The 21,872-nt window shown below is 38.5% G+C and overlaps 1 protein-coding gene across 5 annotated transcripts in view; it reads left to right on the forward strand.

The window, feature by feature from the left end:
* mbd6 (methyl-CpG binding domain protein 6) overlaps positions 1-21,872 on the forward strand; it is a 192,972-nt gene that overhangs the window by 103,925 nt on the left and 67,175 nt on the right. For 3 of the 5 annotated variants that reach the window (XR_007262541.1, XM_048599562.1, XM_048599563.1), the window contains exons 3-6: positions 2,643-2,745; positions 3,879-4,059; positions 5,554-7,653; positions 8,954-9,025. Coding sequence is in view for 4 of the 5 variants with exons in the window: in XM_048599562.1 (XP_048455519.1) it covers positions 2,643-2,745; positions 3,879-4,059; positions 5,554-7,653; positions 8,954-9,025 (2,456 nt within the window). In the remaining variant the exon portion in view is untranslated. The remainder of the gene's footprint in view (positions 1-2,642; positions 2,746-3,878; positions 4,060-5,553; positions 7,654-8,953; positions 9,026-21,872) is intronic. The other 2 variants (XM_048599564.1, XM_048599565.1) reach the window with 1 other exon arrangement.

The raw sequence follows: 21,872 nt of genomic DNA on the forward strand, positions 1-21,872 counted from the left end.
AGACCCTTGAATAAGTGAGCATTTCTGAAGAAGGGTCTAGGCCCGAAAGGTCGGCCGCCTTGCTCCTCTGATGCTGCTTGGCCTGCTGTGTTCATCCAGCTCTACACCTTGTTATCTCTGTATGAAAGGTAAGTGCTGATTAGTTGCCAAGTGGATTATGATTGTGGACGCATTGCAATAGAGAATGCAGCAGTTAATAAAGAATTATAGTTAACTGCCAGACTTCGCTCAAGTGATAAACCAAGCAAGTTGACTCTGAAATATGACAAGTGAACCAATAAAATGCTGTCATCTATTTGGTCGAGTTGAAACTGACACAGTGCATGTAAATATTTTTTCTGTCTGCAAAGAACAGGCCCTACGTATTCATGTACATAGCTTCTGGTACACACCACACTGTAGGTTTGGCTGACAATCCTAAATTGGTTGTCGGTATAATTATAGGCAATCCAGATTACCCAATAGATGCTGTCAATTTGCAGAAGTAGATCGAATGTTGAACACCTGTGGAGTTTTGCAAGTGTGTGCTGTTCGATATGGTCCTCCAGTCTTTGGGATGTTATGCACTACATTTCTAGCATCAGACCAACACTGAAATTTATGCGCCATCTTATTCATTTATGTGAGAGGCATCTTGCAGCATCTTGTTTATTGTGAATGTGGTAAAGTACGTTTGTGTGGGCTGAAAGCTACATATTAACACACAAGGCCCTGTTCTTTGTGGCCTGAAAGAACATGTAATTACAGCATTTAAAAGGCATATGGTTGGGTGTATGAATAGGAAGGGCCAAATGCTGACAAATGGTACTAGATTAATTTAGGATATCTGGTTGGCATGGATGAATTGGACTGAAGGGTCTGTTTCTGTGCTGTACACCTCTATGACCCTATGACACTATGTACATACTGTCATTGAGTAATACAGAATAGAAACAGGCCCTTCAGCCCAAACTGGTCCACGCTGACCGTGGTGCCCACTCAGATAGTTCCAATTGCCTACATTTGGTCCATATTCTTCTAAACCCTTTCCATCTATGTACCTATCTAAATGTTTCTTAAATATTGCTATTGTACCTGCCTCAATCACTTTCTCTGGCAGCCCATTTCACATACGCACCACACTCCGCATGAAGAAGTTGCTGCTCAGGGTCCTTCTTAAATCTTTTCCCTCTCACCTTAAACCCATATCCTCTAAGTTTCAATTCTCCATCCCTGGGGAGAAAGACAATATGCATTCATCCTGTCTATGCCCCTCATGATTTTATGTACCTCCAGAAGGTCACCCCTCAATCTCCTACATTCCAAGCAATAAAGTCCTATCCTGGCCAATCTCTCCCTATAACTCAGGCCTACTGGCCCTGGCATCGTCCTCCTAAATCTTCTTTGCATACTTTCCAGTTTAACTATGTCTTTCCTATAACGGGGTGCCAAAACCATACACAATACTCCAAGTGCGACCTCACCAAGACTAATACAACTGTAACATAACGTTCCAACTCCTATACTCAATGCCTTGACCGATGAAGACCATACCAAATGCCGCCTTCATCGTCCTACCTACCAATGATGCCGCTTTCACCAAACTATGTACTTGTACTCCTATGTCCTTCTATACCACAGCACTTCTCAGGACCTTACCATTTACTGTATAAGCCCTACCTTGATTTGACTTTCTAAAGTGCAACACCTCAGGCTTATCTGTATTGAATTGCATTTGCCAATCCTCAGCCACCTCCCCATCTGATCAAGATCTGTCTGTAATTTTTGATAACCACCTTCACTATCAACGATATCTCCTAATTTTGTATCATCCGTAAACTTACTAATCCTGCGTCGTACATTCACATCCAGATCATTTATGTAAATAACAAATAACAAAGGTCCTAACGCTGGTCCCTGTGGCACACCACTAGTCACAGGTCTCCAGTCTGAGAAACAACCTTCAACCATCACAATGTGCTTCCTACCATCAAGCCAGTTTCGAATCCAATTAGCTAGGTTTCCCTGGATACCATGCAACCTAACCTTCATGACTAGCCTGCTGTGCAAGACCTTATCTTCTGACCGATGGAACATGCAGGTGTGGCTTGGAGTGTCCTCTCATTCTTTCAAAGGTAATAAAAAAGTTAGAAATATTTTGCATCTTTGACAGCTAATTAGGTACATTTACAATGTAATAACTATACCAGAAAAGCAAGAACATTTAAGTAATCCTTCAAATTGGAAATTTTGTATACATGCACTACTCTTCTTTTAATGCAATAAAATAACTGACAGCCATTTGCTGGTTCATTTTTCGGGGCAATATCTTGATCAACAAAATCACCTGCCTGGTTAAATATTTATGTAAACCCTGGCTGTTACTGACCATCATCATTAGCTGGTGCATTCTCCATGGCAATGCCTCTACCAATCAGATTCCATTTGTCAACCAATTAACACTCTTATTATCCATTTTCAATGTTGTTTTCTCCTTAAATTAGTATGTGGTATGTTTATGAATTCTCCTGATGCGCAAAACAAAGGACTGTCAACAGATGCCTTTCTTAAAGCAATATGCAAGTTACCTATTTTTCATCAGATAGCCCTGTGGCATCTTTTACCAATTTTTTTTTTCCTTTTGTTTTTCCCTTTATCTTTAGCCCAAGTGGCTCAGTGTTGGCCTGCATCGAGCAAGTCAAAACATATCTTCTCACCGATGGAACATGCAAGTGTGGCTTGGAGTGTCCTCTCATTCTTTCAAAGGTAATAAAAAATTAGAAATATTTGACATCTTTGACAGCTAATTAGATGCTATTAAGATGTATTAACTATACCAGAAAAGCAAGAAAATTTGAGTAACCTTTAAAATTGGAAGCATTGTATGTATTATATTACCAAAGCTTTACCGAAATAGGTTGATTGAACAGCATATTTTCATAGTTACATGATGTGGTAGAACCAGCTATTTTTTGATAAAGTTGTATGGTTCTTGCAACATTTTATTGCAAATGCATTCTTCATATTGTCAGAATAATAATTCATACGAATACTTAGGATCTTCAGTTACAGCATAAAACCAAGATTGGACAAGAAGGAATAATTGGAAAGGGAGGTCCTGTCTCTCATTATCACAGCATTTGGGTGCTAAAAACAGTCCAATCTTGATTATGTCCATGAAGGTTAGTTAGACGACAATCAACTCTTGCAGTCAGGAAGAAATGCAAACATTTTTTTTTTTTAAAATCAACTGTTTATATTTATTGCAGAAAATGCAGCGCTCACGCATGAAATACTCATATTGCTTACAACTATTTATCCAATATGCTCAAGGATTGCAGCAGTTAAGGAGGCAGCTCACCACTATTTTCTCAAGGGCATTTAGGGATGGGAAATAAACTTTGAGTTAGTGAGAGATATCCACGTCCCATGAATCAATAAGCAAACATGTCCAAATAAGAATCGTTGTCAGCGAATTAATGTAGGAAAGATCAGAGAGGCATCATATACTTGAGAACTAAAAAATCTTTCATTATTTGGTTAAAAGCCTTGTTAATTCCAGACTACCTTCCCTATTGTTGATAGCAGTTGATCTTGCAGAGAGAGTGGTCGAACAAATTAAGCAAATATTATTTTTCATGTTTTAATATTTTCTATTTCCTCAACTAGTGAATGCTATGTATCCTCTCTCAGTATGAGCCTTCAGGTATTTTTAAAAAAGGGGTGTTTTACACAAAATTGCATCTGCGTTGGAGAAGAGGAATATTGCATGAATGCTTGTACAGGATTATATATTGCATAAAGTGATAGTGCTCTGAAATTTACTTTTGCCTTCAGTAAGTTGCAGATCCAACCCTAAATTTGGAACTTGTAATGCAGAAGTGCTGTATTGTTTTTAGGTGTTTACTTTTGATCCTGGAGCGACTGTAAAGCAAAGAACAGCAGAAGATGTCAAAGCTGATGAAGATTTGACAAAACTTTGCATTCATAAACGGAAGATAATTGCAGTAGCTACACTACATAAAAGTATTGAGACACCACATCCTTCCCTGCTTCTAACCAGTCCAGGGGGTGGAACAAGTAAGTCTTCGAAAGCTGAATTATTGTCTAGCTTTTATCAGAGTGTGAGGATTGTGAATAGAATACATGAAGACGGTGCCGATAGACGACTAGTTGATTTTAAAACTGAAATAGCTAGGTTTTCTTTTCTACTTGAAGGGTAATCAGGAGTATGGGCTATGTCCAGTTTGGATCTCACCAAATGAAGTAACCGGCTTGGGATTAATTAGTCATAGAATTGTACAGCACGAAAACGGACCCTTCGGATCAACTCATCTATGCCAACCAGATATCCTAAATTAATTTAGTTCCATTTGCCAGCATTTGGCCCATATCCCTGTAAACCCTTCCTATTCATTTACCCATCCAGAGATGCCTTTTAAATGTTGTTGTTGTACCCGCCTCCACCACTTCTTCTGGCAGCTTGCTCCATACATGCACCACCCTCTGCATGAAAAAGTACCCCCTTTAAATCTTTCCCCTCTCACCTTAAACCTATGCCCTCTAGTTTTGGACTCTCCCACTCCAGGGAAAAGACCTTGGCTAGTCACCATATCCATGCCCCTCATGATTTTATAAACTTCTGTAAGGTCACCCGTCAGCATCCGCCGCCACAACTGCCACCTTAAACTGCCATTCCCTCCACTGCAGGTAGTGACAGTTTATGGAGTCTACAAAATGCACAGCAGCAACTAACCAAGTCACCTTCGACAGCACCTTCCAAATCTCTAACCCAACAACACAAAGGCAGCAAAGGCAAGGGAATACTGCCACCTGCCAGTTCTCCTTCAAAGATCATCCTGTCTAAAAGGTTATTGAGTTGGATGATCACTCGTGATCATAATGAATGGTGGAGCAGAGTCAAAGAGTGGAATCAGCTATGGAATCGGCTATTCCCAATCCAGTGTCCTATGTTTCTCTGTCTGACCTGAAAAACCTGGAACTCCCTTTCTAATATCCTTTCCTCCCTCTCTCACTAAATAGTCTGTAGCAAGTCAATAAAGCAATTCACCACCACCACCTCAAGAGTAGTGGGAATGGAAGACAAATGCTGGTCTTAACAGCAGTGCTGGTGTCCTGTGAATGAATATAAAAAACATGTCATGACAGCCAGACCCAATCCTGTCCTGAGCTGGTAACTGTGCACCCAAATTCAAATCAGAATTGTTTTCCAACAATGAGAGTGAAAATCACAGCTGTTTTTTGTTTTCTCTGTACCCCTGACTTAAATGTCATTTGCTGCAGTTAATTGTATCACCTCTCTTTGCATCCCCTTTGCTGCAGTGTATTCCCAGAGGAGGTAATTTATTCAAGAACTAAATACATTTGCTTGAAAGGAAGCTGGCTGTTTAGAATTATAGAGGTACAGTTGTTTTTCAGGACAAAAAGCATAACATTCCTTTAAAGTAAGGATAACAATGTGGTGAAGGTGGACTGTGATTCTTGATTGAGTTTTGTTCCTTTGAAAATTATGTCCTTCCATACAATTCACCCACCTTTCTGTTTTGTTTTAAGGTGGAACTCCCACGGTGCAGTCACGGGCCACAACTCCGAGAGCAATGAGGAATAAATCACAAGAAGCAATGGTAAATTCTACGGTGCCAGACTACAAGAATACGTTTCTGCCTAAATTGATGGCGGGAGGTTCAAATGCTGTGACACGGCTGTATCAACAGGAATTATGTGGAAGTCCCCAGCAGGAGCTTCATGGTTATTCCAGGCAGAGACTGGGTAGCAATGATCAAGGGCAGAAGTCTCCATACCGTGGAAGCCATGGTGGTCTTTCCAGCCCAGCATCGTCAGGATCACAAATCTATGGTGATGGTTCTATATCTCCTAGAACTGATACAGTGGGAAGTCCTGATGTGTTTACGCGAAATAATCCAGGATTTCATGCTGGGCCCAACTCTAGTCCTATTCACATCAATAAAATGCCCCATTCCCCACCAACTGTTCTGATGCAAAATTCTTCATCCCATTCATCCTGTGCTATGGCTGGTAGGACTTCTATACCTCTTTCACCAACAATGACTACAAAAAGTCCTGTCATGAAAAAACCGTCTTGTAATTATTCATCAAATGTTGATATGCCAAGAATTATGTTTCATAAACCTCCCCAAGGAGCCCCAACATCATGTGCTCTCCAGAAAAAGCCATTACCCTCTGAAAAGGATCCATTAGGCATCCTTGACCCCATACCAAGTAAACCTAATCCAGTACTTATGAACACATCTAATTTCCCAACAACCATGCACTCTCAGGTACCTATGATGAATGTAAACATGCCTCCTGCTGTTGTCCCTTTGCCAAGCAACCTACCATTGCCAACAGTCAAACCTGGCCCTGTAAACCATGGAACCCATGTACCACGGGTCCAACATTCAACTTCCACTTCTGTATCTCCTGCACCTGTCACCTCACCTGTACACATGATGGGACCTGTAATGGGAAGAATTGAGGCATCACCACAGAGGTCAAGGTCATCTTCAACATCTTCTGATCATGGAAGTTTAATGATGCCACCTTCAGGTCCTCAATCAAGCTGCAGTGGAATAAAGGTTCCTCCAAGGTCTCCTAGGTCATCTATGGGTTCTCCACGACCATCCATGCCATCCAGCCCATCCACCAAGCCTGAAGGGCTTCTTCATCAATATAAAGATATTCCTAATCCATTGTTGGTTGGAATGAACAATGTTCTGAATCCTCAAAGTAATCCTTTGTTTCCATCTGTGTCTGTTGGAAATGTACCACAGCAAAAGGGTCAGCCAGGTTTGCTTGGAATGCCCTTAAATCAAATTTTGAACCAGCATAATGCTGCCTCATTTCCAGCAAGCAGTTTACTTTCAGCAGCAGCCAAAGCACAGCTAGCTAATCAAAACAAACTGTCTGGTAGTAACAGTAGTGGTGGAGTTGGCAGTGGTGGCAATAGTGAAGGACATAGCACTTTAAATACCATGTTTCCTCCAACTGCCAACATGCTTCTTTCCGTTAATGAAGTTCAGAGTGGACGTGCGGCTTTGAGAGACAAGCTCATGGCACAGCAAAAGGATCCTTTAAGGAAGCGGAAACAAGCAACCCCTACAGTATTGAGTATGCTAAAACAGTCTCAGATGGGCAGCTCAGGAGTCCCAAAGTCTGTGATTGACTCTCTAAGGAAACAAGGACAAAATTCCTCCATAACTATGAATAATACCATGTCTCAATTACTTCAATCTATGAGTTCACAAAGTTCTCAAATAAGTGGCAATAGCAGCACTAGTTGTGGTAGTTCCACTACAGGTATTTCTGGTTCCTCCAATCAACATAGCTTCTCAAATACCAGTCTGAACTCAGGTTCCATTCATAACCTATCAGCTCAAAATTTAACAAGAGGGGAAGGTATTTCTTGCCAAAATACAAGTACTAATTTAATCCACAGTTGTCAGGGCCCAAGCAATCAATTTGTTGGGTTAGTTGGACAGCTCCATGGTAGTGGAAATTGTGGGCTGCTTCATCAGTCTGCAGTGACTTTGGGAAATAATTTGCATTCTAACCATCATTCAAGAATTGCAGCCTCTTCAGCAACAATGGTACCAAACAGCAGTGGCATTTGTAGCCAAACCAGTGCTGACACAGGTATGGTTTTACAGTGATGAACTTTTCACTAATCCATTGTTTTGAGAATCTGTTTCAAACTTTAATTTTAGGTACATGTATAATTTTTCATAAGTATTTTGCAATTTTATCACCAGGATTATGGTGTATCTTGTATCATAAGGTTTCATTGAGTGCTGTTCTGTAAATTACAAAATGTAGCAGATATGTTCATAATTGGGTAAAATGATTTTTGTCTACTGTCAGTGCAAAGATTTCTCTTTCACTAAAAAAATACAAGTAGCCAAATACTTAGGTTGGTTGCAGAAAATTTATGTATAACTTAATTGTTTGTTTCAAGATTACAACATGATGCTTCAGCCCTCTTGGTGCTTTAGCGATTGTGGTATTTCTCCTAGTTTTGTTACCATTCGTCTTAGCCGCCTCCTGACTGAAATATAAGTTAGAAGCTTGCTTTCTTTTTTAAATCCGATCTATAATGGTATGTGAAGATTACTTCCCTCTCCTCTTAGTATGATTTTGAGGAGAAAAATCAGATACATGGACAAACTTCAGTTTATTGAACAGAAATATTCTTGTTTCAATGAAGAATTGAGTTCACATTTTTTTCAGACTTGGAAATCATTTGGTGTTGGAAACCTGTTTGACAAAGTATCTTCCACAAATACATAGTACAAAAATTATTCTCATACTGGCCTTGATCTTCAAATAATAATTTATGCAGTGAAAAAAATGTAGATTTTAAATGACTATTTCATTATTTTAAATGACTATTCCATTATTTAAAAAAAAACTAAAATGCAAACTACTTGTGTACAAACTGAATATTCTGCCAAGCATTGTGAAGCATATGTTGTTTTGTTGGCAGATTCAGTTTACTGTATTCTAGGAGGGATGACTGCATTCTGACAAGTTTGCTAGGTAGCTGCATGATTTCTTTATTTGCAGCATTCTTGCTCAAACTGTTGGAATTTGTTTAGGATAGTTTGCAAGCTGGCTGGATTAAATTGAAGAAAGAAGATTGCAGTGTTGTGAAATGACAGACATCTGCATGTCCCAGGTTTCTAGCTCAAGGTGGCTGTAGAAAAAAAGCTGCACTAAAACTGGCAAAAATGAGAAACTGAATGAACACTTCATTTACAAACAGTGATTGCTTAGTTAAATTATAACTGCATGACAGGAGATGTAATAATTCCACTGAATAAAAGGAAATGTTTTTCCTTTGTTATGGAATTAATCACTATTTTGTATTTAAATACAGTTTGTTTTGTAACACTTTTTCCTCCATTTTCTTGCCCTCGTCAACGCTATCCTCTGTCAGGAGGGCAGGATGGTCCATCCCATGGACATCTCCACAGACGGCAACGTTGTTCTTTGGTCAACCTGTCAGGAGGTACGCTTGAGTGTTGTGGGCACAGGATCCATTTTCCTTTCCTGTCATCCTAATCAAATAAATAATTTTAACCAAAGCAAGAATCTGAAAAAAGACCTTCTATGTAGTCTTTATGCAAAATAGAAGAAGGGAGACCATGCTAAACGTGAAAATGTTGCTGAAACAAACTTGTAGCATTGTTAGATGGTTCACCAATTCCTCTCAAGAACCTTGTTTACGTGCTTTTCATCATTTTCTATTTTTGTTCGTTTTTATATATATTTTGTAAACAGTGTGGTGTATCATCCTTTCACCTCTAGACCAGGGCCTAAATTTAAATTATGGATTTGTAAATGGACAATTTTAAACTTCTCTGTTCATCTGTGGGAGCTGGAAGGGAAGTTTCTCTCTCTGTCTAGTAATGCGCTCTGTAGCATGCCCATTTAAAAATAAATTCCAAAATGCTAACTAAATATCATTAAAGAATCAAAACTGAAGTAGTTATTTAACCTAAAGTACATGGCTTTAGACTGAAACAACAATTCCTGAAATATCCTGGATTGTTTATCTATGGGTACATCCTGGGTTTAAGCAAGGTCAAAATAATACAGGTTGTTCATTTGTGTCAACAATTCATTCCTCCGATATGTATTCTGTTTCTGTCGTATAGAACACAATTCCTGTTTTATAAATGTGAAAATTTAAAACACAAAACACTACCTACTTCATCAGATTTAGGATTAAATTGCAAGACATGATATTAATTAAGATGTTGTGGTGCTGTCTATATCTTTCTGTAGCTGCTGTATTGCAATATAAATTCTAAAACTTAAAGAACAAATTTATTTAGCAGACTTTATAAGTCTACCATAGCAGGTCTTTCACTTGAGGTTAACATAAATGACAATTACATGAGTCTAATAAAATAAAGATTGTTGAAGATCGTGAAAAAGCAAGTTTTTTGTTAATGTTATTAATGACATCAGAAATTTCTGGTGGAGCTGATTTGCAATCTAAACCACTTATAAATTAAATGTCTCACTCAACCTTTTAATAATTAGTGCAGGTGATTTGTTTGCACTCACTATTAGCTCAAGCTGGTATTCTCATTGCCTCATGGACTTGCTGTGCAAATTGTAGAACATGGCAGTAAGGTCAAGAATCTGAGGACACCAACTTACGATGAGCAAAGGAAATAGAGATAGCATAAAACTTTTAAATTATTGCAGCAAATATATCTTGAACGCACTGCTTGAGAGTTTAAATGTTGTGTGTTCATTTGTGGCTTTCGAAAGGGAATTGAATGATTAAAGGAAAAGAACTGCAGGCCTATGGGTGAAAATGTTGTCGGAGAGGTGTGGGACTAGATTAGTGTTTTTTGTAAGGTGCTGGCAGGGACACTGGGCCAAATACCGTCCTTGTGTGCTGATTCTGTGTGCATGTTTGTATATATTTTTGTGGTCATGGAGATATACAGCATGGAAACAGATCCTTTGGTCCAACCAGTCCATGCCCAAACACGTTTCCAAATTAAACCAGTCCCACCTGCCTCCTTGGTCCATATCCCCCTCCACACCTTTACTATTCATGAACTTATCCAAATGTCTTTTAAACATTGTAACTTTACCTGCATCCACCACTTTCTCTGGCAGTCCATTCCACTCATGAACCACTCATGACCTTTTTTAAATCCTTCTCGTCACACCTTAAAAATGTAACCCCTAGTTTTGGGGACCCCACCCGCTTGGGTCCGGAAAAAATCCTTATCATTCACCTTATCTATGCACCTCATGATTTTTATAAAGTTAAGTAAGGTCACCCCTCAACCGTCTATGCTCGCAGCCTTTCCAGTCTGTTTTTATATCTCAAACCCTCCATTTCCGGCAACATCTTGGTAAATCTTTTCTGAACTCTCTCCAGTTTAATAATACCCTTCATTAATCTAACTTGGGTATTTTTGTCTAATCCCAATCTTATTGGTACAGACTAATGAAATTAGAAGCAAATAGCTTCTTCCTCAATTTCTTGAGAAATGCATCAAAATGAGTCTGGACTCAGCACTTAGGTAAACAGGACTGTGAACAGACATTTTTTTTCTGGATCATTGCAAGTATAACTGGAAATACTTTTAGTATGAGTAGGATATTTTGGTAATTTACATCAAATATCCTGATTTAGAGATATTAGAATATGCTGCAGAATGTAACTTACAAGGCATATGATAGAAGCCAAAGATACATTATTGCAAATGGCAATTCTAGGAAAATGTTGATTTCTTATTATTTAGGTATTTCGTTTCTAAAATGACATGATCATTCAAAAGAGTATTTACTGTGTAGACATTTTCACTAAGATTCCTTAAATATCTCTCCAAAAGATGTGCATACTGCTGGAATTGGTCACAATTTGTGAAGTCTGAGTGCTGAGACTAATTATCCCAATTTTCATTCACATAAGTGTAATCCTGATCTAACTCCTCATAAGCATTCAAACTGTCTTCAATACTCCTCTTGTACTTTTATAAAAATGATTTGACTGAAAGAGTGCTTTTATGCAAACGTCATCAAGTTTGAGGTTAAACATTTCGTGAGAGAATAGTTTTTAGTGACATGTAAAATTACTAATCTGCTCTTCATAGTGTTTTTGGAACCTTGAGTAAGTTTTTATCAACAAACTGAGGTCTGCCTAATTTGATACAGTAATTTGGGTATGCATTGTGCTCTGAGTCTACTGCACTTGATAACATGAGAAATGTACTTTACTGAAAGGACTGTTGTTTCTGGAACAGGAAATATAGCTCTTTTGCAAGCTAGGAAAAGCATTTGATTATGAGGCTTAATGACATTATTGCTGTTGTGAGTCAACTTTCAGCTTTTTGATTTAATATCCAAAGACTTGTATTTCTAAATGCCTTAGTCTAAACAGTGCCCAAAGGTGATTCACAGACAGCTAAAAGGAAAAATGGGTATCAAACAGACAAATACACAAGTGTTTTTGATATGCAAATTAAACCAGGTCAAGGATGGACTTTTTGCTTGTTTGTCATTTTCAAATTGTAGTTTTCCAATGATTTTGGATTATTAAGTTTCTAAATAATAAAAACATGCATCAGGTAGGATTGAATCAGAGATAGTAGGAACTGCAGATGCTGGAGAATCCGAGACAACAAGGTGCAGGGCTGGATGAACACAGCAGGCCAAGCAGCATCATAGGAGCAGAGAGGCTGACGTTTCGGGCCTAGACCCTTCATCAGAAAAGGGGGAGGGGAAGGGGGGTTCTGAAATAAATAGGGAGAGAGTGGGAGGCGGATAGAAGAGGGATAGAGGAGAGGATAGGTGGAGAGGAAACAAACAGGTCGAAGAGGCGGGGATGGAGCCAGTAAAGGTGAGTGTAGGTAGGGAGTTAGGAAGGGGATAGGTCAGTCCAGGGAGGACGGACAGGTCAAGGGGGCGGGATGAGGTTGACGCTCGGTTCGCAATAAACAACTGCACCTCCCAGTCGCGAACCATTTCAACTCCCCCCTCCCATTCCTCAGACGACATGTCCATCCTGGGCCTCCTGCAGTGCCACAACGATGCCACCCGAAGGTTGCAGGAACAGCAACTCATATTCCGCTTGGGAACCCTGCAGCCAATGGTATCAATGTGGATTTCACAAGTTTCAAAATCTCCCCTCCCCCTACTGCATCCCAAAACCAGTCCAGCTCATCCCTGCCTCCCTAACCTGTTCTTCCTCCCACCTATCCCCTCCTCCCACCTCAAGCCACACCTCCATCTCCTACCGACTAACCTCATCCCGCCCCCTTGACCTGTCCGTCCTCCCTGGACTGACCTATCCCCTCCCTAACTCCCCACCTACACTCACCTTTACTGGCTCCATCCCCGCCTCTTCGACCTGTTTGTTTCCTCTCCACCTATCCTCTCCTCTATCCCTCTTCTATCCGCCTCCCACTCTCTCCCTATTTATTTCAGAACCCCCTTCCCCTCCCCCTTTTCTGATGAAGGGTCTAGGCCCGAAACATCAGCCTCTCTGCTCCTATGATGCTGCTTGGCCTGCTGTGTTCATCCAGCCCTGCATCAGGTAGGATGCTGGATTTGTGACTGATAGTATCAGCCTCTGACCTTTGTAGATGACTCCCTCAAAAGCCGATGGGGAACATGTGAAGGAGTAAGAATTCTGTATTTCTGACCAATATCTTTGTCCCACATTCAGTGGCATCTCCTTCCCCCTATCATCGGACCCTAAGGAAAGTTGAGAGATCCAAGTTGCACCAGTAGGCTGCAATGTTCTAAGACTATGGAAGTAAAGAAAAACAACGCAAAGAGAAACCTTTCCTCTATGATCACTTTTAATCTTTACTATACCAGTAAATGGAAGCTAGAGAGATTAAAATAAGACGAAGAAATAACTTGTCTAACCTTACTGCGAAGGTTGTGTTCAATTTGTTAATTAACTATTTAATGGTGAATTATGAAAAAGTGCAAAAGCTAGCATTTCAATAATTGTTGATACAATGATGCTTCATTTCTAAAACTTGGTTAAACTAATGCATACAATTTATTTTTATAGTGTTGCGTATTTGTATAATTTAGGTGTAGTGTAAAATCATTTGGGACTAGCAATAGGAACAATATGAGCTATATCAGAGTTTGGGTTTCACCTGATCTGAATTTGATCTGTAAAACATCCCCTTGAATTGCTTTCACTTATATGACCACATAGCAATACAGCTAAAGAGAGCTTAACAAGGTTATATGTTTGATCCTGGTATTTATCATTAGAATGTATAATTTTAGTTGTGTATTTAGCTACCACTTAGCCAATTGCACCCATAACTGCTGTCTAGAAGAGCTAAACACTTAATCCATTCCTCTATCGTAGCCCTCTGAAAATTTTAATTAGTTTGTAATATTTTTTAAAAAAACATTCTGTGAATTCTTCTTCTACCATTGCTTCTGGCAGAGCGTTCCAAACAAAATCTTAATCTGTATTGCAAAACAGTCTACTTAACTCATTGACAAGTGAGCATCTTTCCTGATTCACCATGTCAAGCTCTCGAGCTGAAACATATTTGACAGATCTTCTTATAATTTCTTTGTTTGAAGGCTTAATTTCACTCAATGTTCTTCAAAACTAAAACTTCTCAACCGTGCATTAGCATGGCAAATCACATGGGCCTCCTCTATAGCCACAATATTGTGCTTAAAATAAGACAATGCCAAAACTGCATGTAATACAGCCATCTAGTAATTCATATATCTGTAGCGTGTTATATTCTATACTTTTGTTTATAAAATAGAATAGTTAAAGCATAGAGAAACAGTCTGTCGTGTCAGCCCTACAATTTTTTGGTTTACAGGTGCTAATCCAATCCATTGTTGAAAGCCACAATTGAATAAGTCACTATCATTTTCTGTGTATTCCACATCCAAACTCCCCACAGCATTTAAATAAAATCATGTCACCTCTGATTCTTTTGTAATTTACCTTGAATCTGTATTCTAGCTTTTGATCCTTATGCCAAAGAATTAAATTTATCTGTTTTTGCTCAGATACCTTATTATATCTCCAGCCAACTTGCTTTTGAGAAACAAATTCCAGCTTCTCTAATCTAAGAATTCATGATTATAAAATGTAGGATCCCAATTGCTGCTTTTCCTGCTGTAAAAACGTATGCTCCCACTTTTCCACTCATTTTGAAGTTTTATTATCCACAATCTGTGCATCCTCATTCTTCGTCCTGAATCTAACACCTCCCCTTTCTTTGGATTAAATTTCATCTGACATGAACATTCACAATCTACTGATCTGGCTGCTTCTGTCTTTGTGAAGTTGATGGTGCTTCACAATTAACCACACTCCTATTTTTCTTTCTTTGGTAGTTTTGATGTTTACCCCGAGACTGTTACTCCAGAGACCCAGATAATGTTCTGGGGATCTGAGTTCAAATCTCGCTATGGCAGATGGTGGAACTTGTATTCAATAAAAACTACCTGGAATTAAGAGTCTGACCATGAATCCATTGTCCATCATCAGAAAAACCCATCTGGTTCACTAATGTCCTTTAGAGAAGGGAATTGCCATTCTTATCTGGTCTGTCCAAGTTGCCACTCCAGACCTACAGCAATGTGTTTGACTCAACTGCCCCTGGGCAATTAAGGATGGGCAATAAATTCTGGCCTAGCCAGTGACGCCCTCATCCCATGGATGATTTTTTTAAAAACATTTGTGCGTAATTTGAAGAGCAATAGTCCCAATACTAATTCTTTGCAAACATAATTGTAACACTATTAATAACTATTCTGTGGTTTTTGCCTTTTAACCAACCCATACTAACAAACTTTCTTTAATGTTATGTTTGTTTCATCAGGAAATTTTCTTTGCAACATTCTATCAAATAACTTTCAGAAGTCCATATTTTCAGCATTCGCTGCATTTCCTACCTCAAGGCACACATTAAACTTGTCCAATGTGTCTTGACTTCTGCATTACTTACAAAATGATCTAAATATTTTCTGGACTCCAGAACATTCTAATAATGCACTAGTGCTTCAGTTACCTAATTTTAATGGCTGCTTTCCAACAGGTAGTTTTGAACTTCGTCTGAAATTCTGTTCATTGCAAGCAATGATCCAGCTGTAGATTCTACAGATAGGGCAAGGAAAATTAGAAGCTGGACACTAATATTAGCACATGGATTTTCACTTGAAACTGCAGCGTTTTAGAACAAACAGTTCTGATTTGGCCATCAGTGACTTTTGCAATAATACTCCAATTGTAATTTTGTGCAGCTTTTGTCAAAGTGGCTACAGCTGTACTTTAGATTAGAACCATTAACTCAAACTCTAAGTCTTGATCATTTTGAATTATGCAATCGCCAAGAGCAACATGTGAATCCTGTAAGCACGCAGACAAATGGGTTCAGCCTATCACTGGTAGGTGGTTGTTTTCAGGAGAATTGTGGTAATTTTCATGGATATAAAGTTAACTAGCTTCACAGGGAAGATTGAGTATTTCATTTCCTGGGATGTCTTAAAAGTTGATCATTAATTAAAAAGGTGATCTTTTAATAAAACTGAAAATGCAGTACAGAATGTGTTTCTGGCTTCCATGCCATACAGATGTGATCATTACATTCTATGTTTACATTGTCTTTCACAATGGTAATGGCATGAATATCAACATGAAACTGAAAACTAAAGGCAAACAGTTAATTAATCAGGCTGGTTGGGTGTTTTCAAAGCCCTTTAGTTTCACATGTAATTTTAAAGTAAAAGCTATCACAGCCATACTGTTTAGTTGATGTTCTGTTGTGGCTGCAGATACCCAAAGCACTGGAGGCCTGTGCCATGCCAATATGCCATAAAAAAGGTTTTTAATTGATTCAGAAAAACCTTCATTAAGGAACTTAAGTTACATTTATTTATTATTTACTTCGTACTCTGTTTAAAACTGTCAAGGCCATTATTAATATTAATGAAATCTTTCTTCAATTTGAAGATATTGTATAAATATTAATGCTAAAACGTCAAAACCAACTGCTAAGGAACTGATCTAGACCATTTAACTGTTAGAATTAAATTGATTAACCAAAACACATTGTAATTAAGTAAATAACATTAAAATATTATTTGATAAGTGAATCAAATTGTTTTAAGCAATAGCTGTGTATGTTTGTTGCCTTTGGAATATTACTGCAGTTGAATTGATTAAGCAGTTTGGTGCTGTTTCTTTACACTGATCTGGTGGCACAGCCGAAATATATAGCATTGCAAATAATTATATGGTCACTTTTAATATTTTAAGCCACCATAATCATTTTCTCTTAGTAATAAAAGTTTTTGTGATTTTTCATAAAGTAATCACAAACAGTAGCTTAATAAATAATTCTTAATGGATGCGTTGCACAACCTGCTCAAACAATATTGCTGTGAATGAGACATGTTGCCAAATCTGCTTGCCTTGCACTGATCAGAATGAATACAGGATGCAGATTTCAAACAATAATATCAGTTTATAACATGAGAGGGCTGGTGATCAGTTGGTGACTTGACTTTTAATTGAATGAAGCATTGCTGTGATACAATGTTTTGGAAACTTTAGGCTTCCCATGTTGGACTGCTCAAAATGGTACAAGGCTTGGATATATGCAGGAACAAAAACAGAAGTTGCTGGAAAAGCTCAGCAGGTCTGTCAGCATCTGTGAAGAAAAAATCAATTAACGTTTTGGGTCTGGTGACCCTTCCTCAGAACTGATATTTTTGGATATATGCAGGGCCCATTCTTTGCAAAATAAAGGCATATATAAATGAGCAATGTGACTACCTTTACTAATAAACTTAAATTTATTGTCAAAGTAGCTGTTTGATCACTCAGGTCTGTTCAGCAAGTGATAGCAAATCACAAATTACATGTTTTGGGTTTTGCAATTGCAGGCAGATTGAGTATGGTCGACATTCTGTGATATGGACAACCAGAGAAGCATGTTTTCTTTGATCAGCCAGTCGCTGGGGCATGCACCTTTGTACCTGGCATCACACTGACACTGAATTGAAGTTGCAAGGTGTCAAGGCCGAACCAAGCGTTTAATATTTGTACTTGGCAAAGGCGCTAGAGGAATCTTGCTAAGCAAATGCGATTTATGTTGACAAAATTCACTGTATTCTTTTGAGAGATCCCAAATTCACATCTATTAGATCTGCCACTGAGTGTGATTGCACAGCCTTGCTTGAAAGCAGGCTGCAAAAATGTTTGTTTAATTTGTGCATGAGTACCAAGCTATTTTGCAACATATATGATAGGATACATCCCAATGGGAAGGGATCCCTTTTCCTATGCTCAAACTACATGTGACCTACCTATCGAAAGCAGCACCTTGTCTGTGTGCTCATTGAATATTGCAGGCCTGTTTGCAAGCATGCCATTCAATAAAATGGACAACAGTTGCTCATTTCTCTAGCAGAAACTTAAAGGGGTCACCATTTTATGAATCTGTATTAATTGAACTTACAAACTTAGTTATGCATATAGATAAGTTCCATTTCAATGATGTTATGTTATGCCCAAGTAGATGGAGTAGCCATAGGATCTTCTCAAAGTCCAGCATTGTCTCACTTTTGTCAGTTTTCCTGTGAAACAACTTTTTGACTGAATTAGTCCTATCGTCCTAACATGTGCCTATTTCCAATATGTATATTTGAATCTGCAGGTATGTGCAAACATTTCCTTACTTATATTTAAAGTACTCCACCCCATGCTCAAATAGGCTTGAGACTGTCTGAGTGAAAAACTTTCTCCTCATCTCAGTCTGAAATGGTTTACGCTGTATCCTTAGACTAAAACCTAGTTTTGGACTCTCCTGTCATTGGGAACATTCTTCATTCCTGCGTTCCTGTTAGAATTCTATAGGTTTCGATGAGAGTCCGCCTTCATTGTTCTGAATGAGTGTAATCCTAACCACTTCAACCTCTCTTCAGACATCAGTCCTGCCATCTCAAGAATCAATCTGGTGAAGCTCCGTATAAAGATACAGCGTGAACATCCTTCCTCTGATGAGATCAAAACTGCAATTTTTATCTGAAGAGACCTGTTTTCTGCAGCCAGGCAGAGTATATCCAAGACATGCACATTTTTCAATTACCAACAAGCATGGGGAGCCTGTAGTTTACTAGAATGGACTTGCAAGCCAATCATTAGCCCTTTCTTTTGTTTTGTAAATTGTTTCATTGTTTAAAGCTTGGCATTTGACAGTTGGATGAATTGACCAAAAGTACAGTTGCTAAATTTGCTGATGAAACACAGTTAATTAGGAAAGCAAGGTGTAAGGAGGCTACAAGAGGACCTAGACAGGTTAAATGAGTGAACAAAGATCTAGCAAATCAAAGTACATAATGAGATAACGTGAAATTGTACCATTGGGCAGGAGAGATAAAAAGGAAGCATATCTAAACGGTGCGATGTTGCAGAGTTTTAATCTGTTTGAGTGCGTGAAATGCAAAACATGAATTTGCAGGTACAGCAAGTGATTAGTAAAACTAATAGAATGTTATCGTTCGGCAACATCTGCAGAGAGAAGAAGGGTCACTGGACCCGAAATGTTGACTCTGATGTCTCTCCACTGCCAAACCTGAGATTTTCCAGCAAGTTTTGGGGGTTTTTTGTTTTTGCTTCTGATTTCCGGCATTTGCAGTTGTTTTGACTTTTTTTTTGTAGAATGTTATCATTTATTTTGAGGTGATTTGAGTACCTAAATTAGGAAGGTTATGCTTCGCTTATACAGGGCATTAGTGAGACAACATTTGGAGTGCTGTCCATAGTATTGAAAAATGTAAATGCTTTGGACGCATTTCAGAAAAGGTTTAAAAGCCAATACCAAGAGTGGCCAGGTTTCCTTATGAAGAAAGGTTGGACAGACTTGGTATGTATCTACTGGAGTTTAAAAGTGTACAAGACACTGTGATTCAAACATATAAGATCTGAGGCATCTTTACATGGGATGGATGTGCCCACTTCTGGGAGCATCTAGGATTAGGTGTCATTGTTTGTAAATAATGTGTCACCCATTTAAGACAGAGATAAGAAGTGCTCTGATGATCAAGAATCTTTGGAACTCTACTTCCATCTTTTGAGGAAGAATGTCCTTGAATAATATTAAGGCAAGTAAATAGATTCTTGAAAAACGAGAGTGAAAGGTTGTCAGTGATAGTTGATAGTGTGGAATAATCAGATCAACCATGCTCCTCTTGGAAGATGAAGAGGTTATAAGGGCTGAATAGCTTCCTTCTCCTCATTGGTACGTTCACGTTTCATCCAAGACTGAAAGCTTTGACAACATGTTGCTGTTTTCAGCAACTACTGTTTATTCAAAAAAGGTTAATTGTGTCATAAACGAACTGAAGCATATACATATGTATTGGAAATTTTTGATTTAAAGTTAATCCAAAACATTTAAAGATGAGCTTTCAGTCAGGCAGATTCATAATTATTTGAAATTCCAAATCCTGTGCCAATTAAACAAAGTTTGCCGTTCAAAGTTTTGGCAACAATCTTAGCTCGGGTTGTAGGTGAGGTTGTCGACTTGCTCGGTGAGCTGGCTTGTTCTCATTCAGACGTTTCACCACCGTGCTAGGTGACATCATTAGTGGAGCCTTCTATCAACAACAGGAGGACACAGTACGCCCTAACCCACTGCCATACATCAAGAACATATCAGAACTGTTAACAAGACTCCTAAGATAACCAGGAATCATGGTGGCCACAAGCCCACAGCCACTCTACAACAAACACTCACAAGGATTAAAGACCCCATTCCCACAACATGAAGAACCAACATGGTTTACAAAAGACCATGCAACAACTGCCACAAGCATTACGTCGGACAGACAGGAAGGAAAATAGCCATCAGAATACACGAACATCAGCTAGCAGCTAAACGGCATGATAAACTCTCCCTAATATCCGTACACTCAGACAATGAAAGCCATCAGTTTACCTGGACAGGGTAACCATAGTAGCCGAAGCCAAACATAGACATGCACGGGAATTCCTAGAGGTATGGTTCTCCACCCGTAATGCAATCAACAAACATATAGAATTGGACTCCATTTACAAACCCATTCAGATCAATACCGGGAATGACACTACTCACTATAATGGACCGGACGGTATAAATTCCAAGCGGAGTAGAATAACATCGCTTCATCGGAGGCTCCACTGATGATGTCACCTAATACGGAGATGAAACATCTGAATGAGAACAAGCCAGCTCGGTGAGCAACAACCAATATTTGCAGTAATATCAATATTATGCTCTTTATTCCAAATTTCAAATGCCAGCTGAAGTTTTGACCAGTTACATTAAATTCTTCATTTTAAACTTCTATCGAAATTTTATGCCTGGCATTTTTCCTTTTTTCAGTCTCTCTGTGGTCACCAATCCTAGATTATAAATTAGTTATTGCTTTCTATTGAATAATCCTTTTACTTGTCCAGGACTGAAAATTACTTCATCATGGCTGCATGCTCAATTGCAAATGGGGCAGGAAAAGAGCAGCAGGAGGCCCTATTTTATCTCTCATCAGACCTTCGCATTAAATGATAAATAGCAACACTGACGTACAGAAATATTCTACCTAAAAAGGCCTACCTCTCATTGCTGCAATGAAAAAGCAGTAAATATAAGGATGTGAAAGGAAAGAAAAGCATAGCTATAACTAAAATTAAAAAAAAATTAAGCTGCTTGCCTGGGATTATAGAAAGGAAATGGTCAAATTAAACCAATGTGAAGTACTACTACAAATTTCAGCCAGTAAAACAGGCTGCAAAATTAAATTTTCAGATTACTATTATCCTGGTACATGTATAATGCTTTTACAGAAAAGGTTCTAATGTGTTGAGAAATTTACTTTTAACTTCGATAATTACAAATGGAAAGTTCAGTTTTCAGTTTTTAATTAAACATTTTGATTTGTATTGAGATTTCTGTTCCTGTGACTTGTTTAAGCGTTTGATGAAACAGCTTTTCACTCAGAATAAACTATCCATTATTATAAGGAAAAACAAGTAAAAGAATGTGCCTTTCTGCCCCATGCAATTGTTAGAAAAACCTTAACCTTTAAATTCTTGTTTTCCAATATAATAGCCAGTATTTTAATTAGATTTGGGGATTTTCTTTTAAGTTGAAATATTTTGGTTTTGATTCATATATCCAACTGATAATGATTGAACTAAAAACCTGACCATTATTAAACCGCTCACTTTTGTAGTATTTTGAACACCTGGATTATATCTCAACTGGTTAATTAAATTGGCTTTTGAAGCTTTCTAGTAGTTGGTCTCTTTTGTGTTGTAAGTTCCTGTGCTGAATTGT

The sequence above is a fragment of the Rhincodon typus genome, chromosome 7 (genome assembly GCF_021869965.1).
Source record: "Rhincodon typus isolate 14 chromosome 7, sRhiTyp1.1, whole genome shotgun sequence".
Classification (NCBI taxonomy): Eukaryota; Metazoa; Chordata; class Chondrichthyes; order Orectolobiformes; family Rhincodontidae; genus Rhincodon; species Rhincodon typus.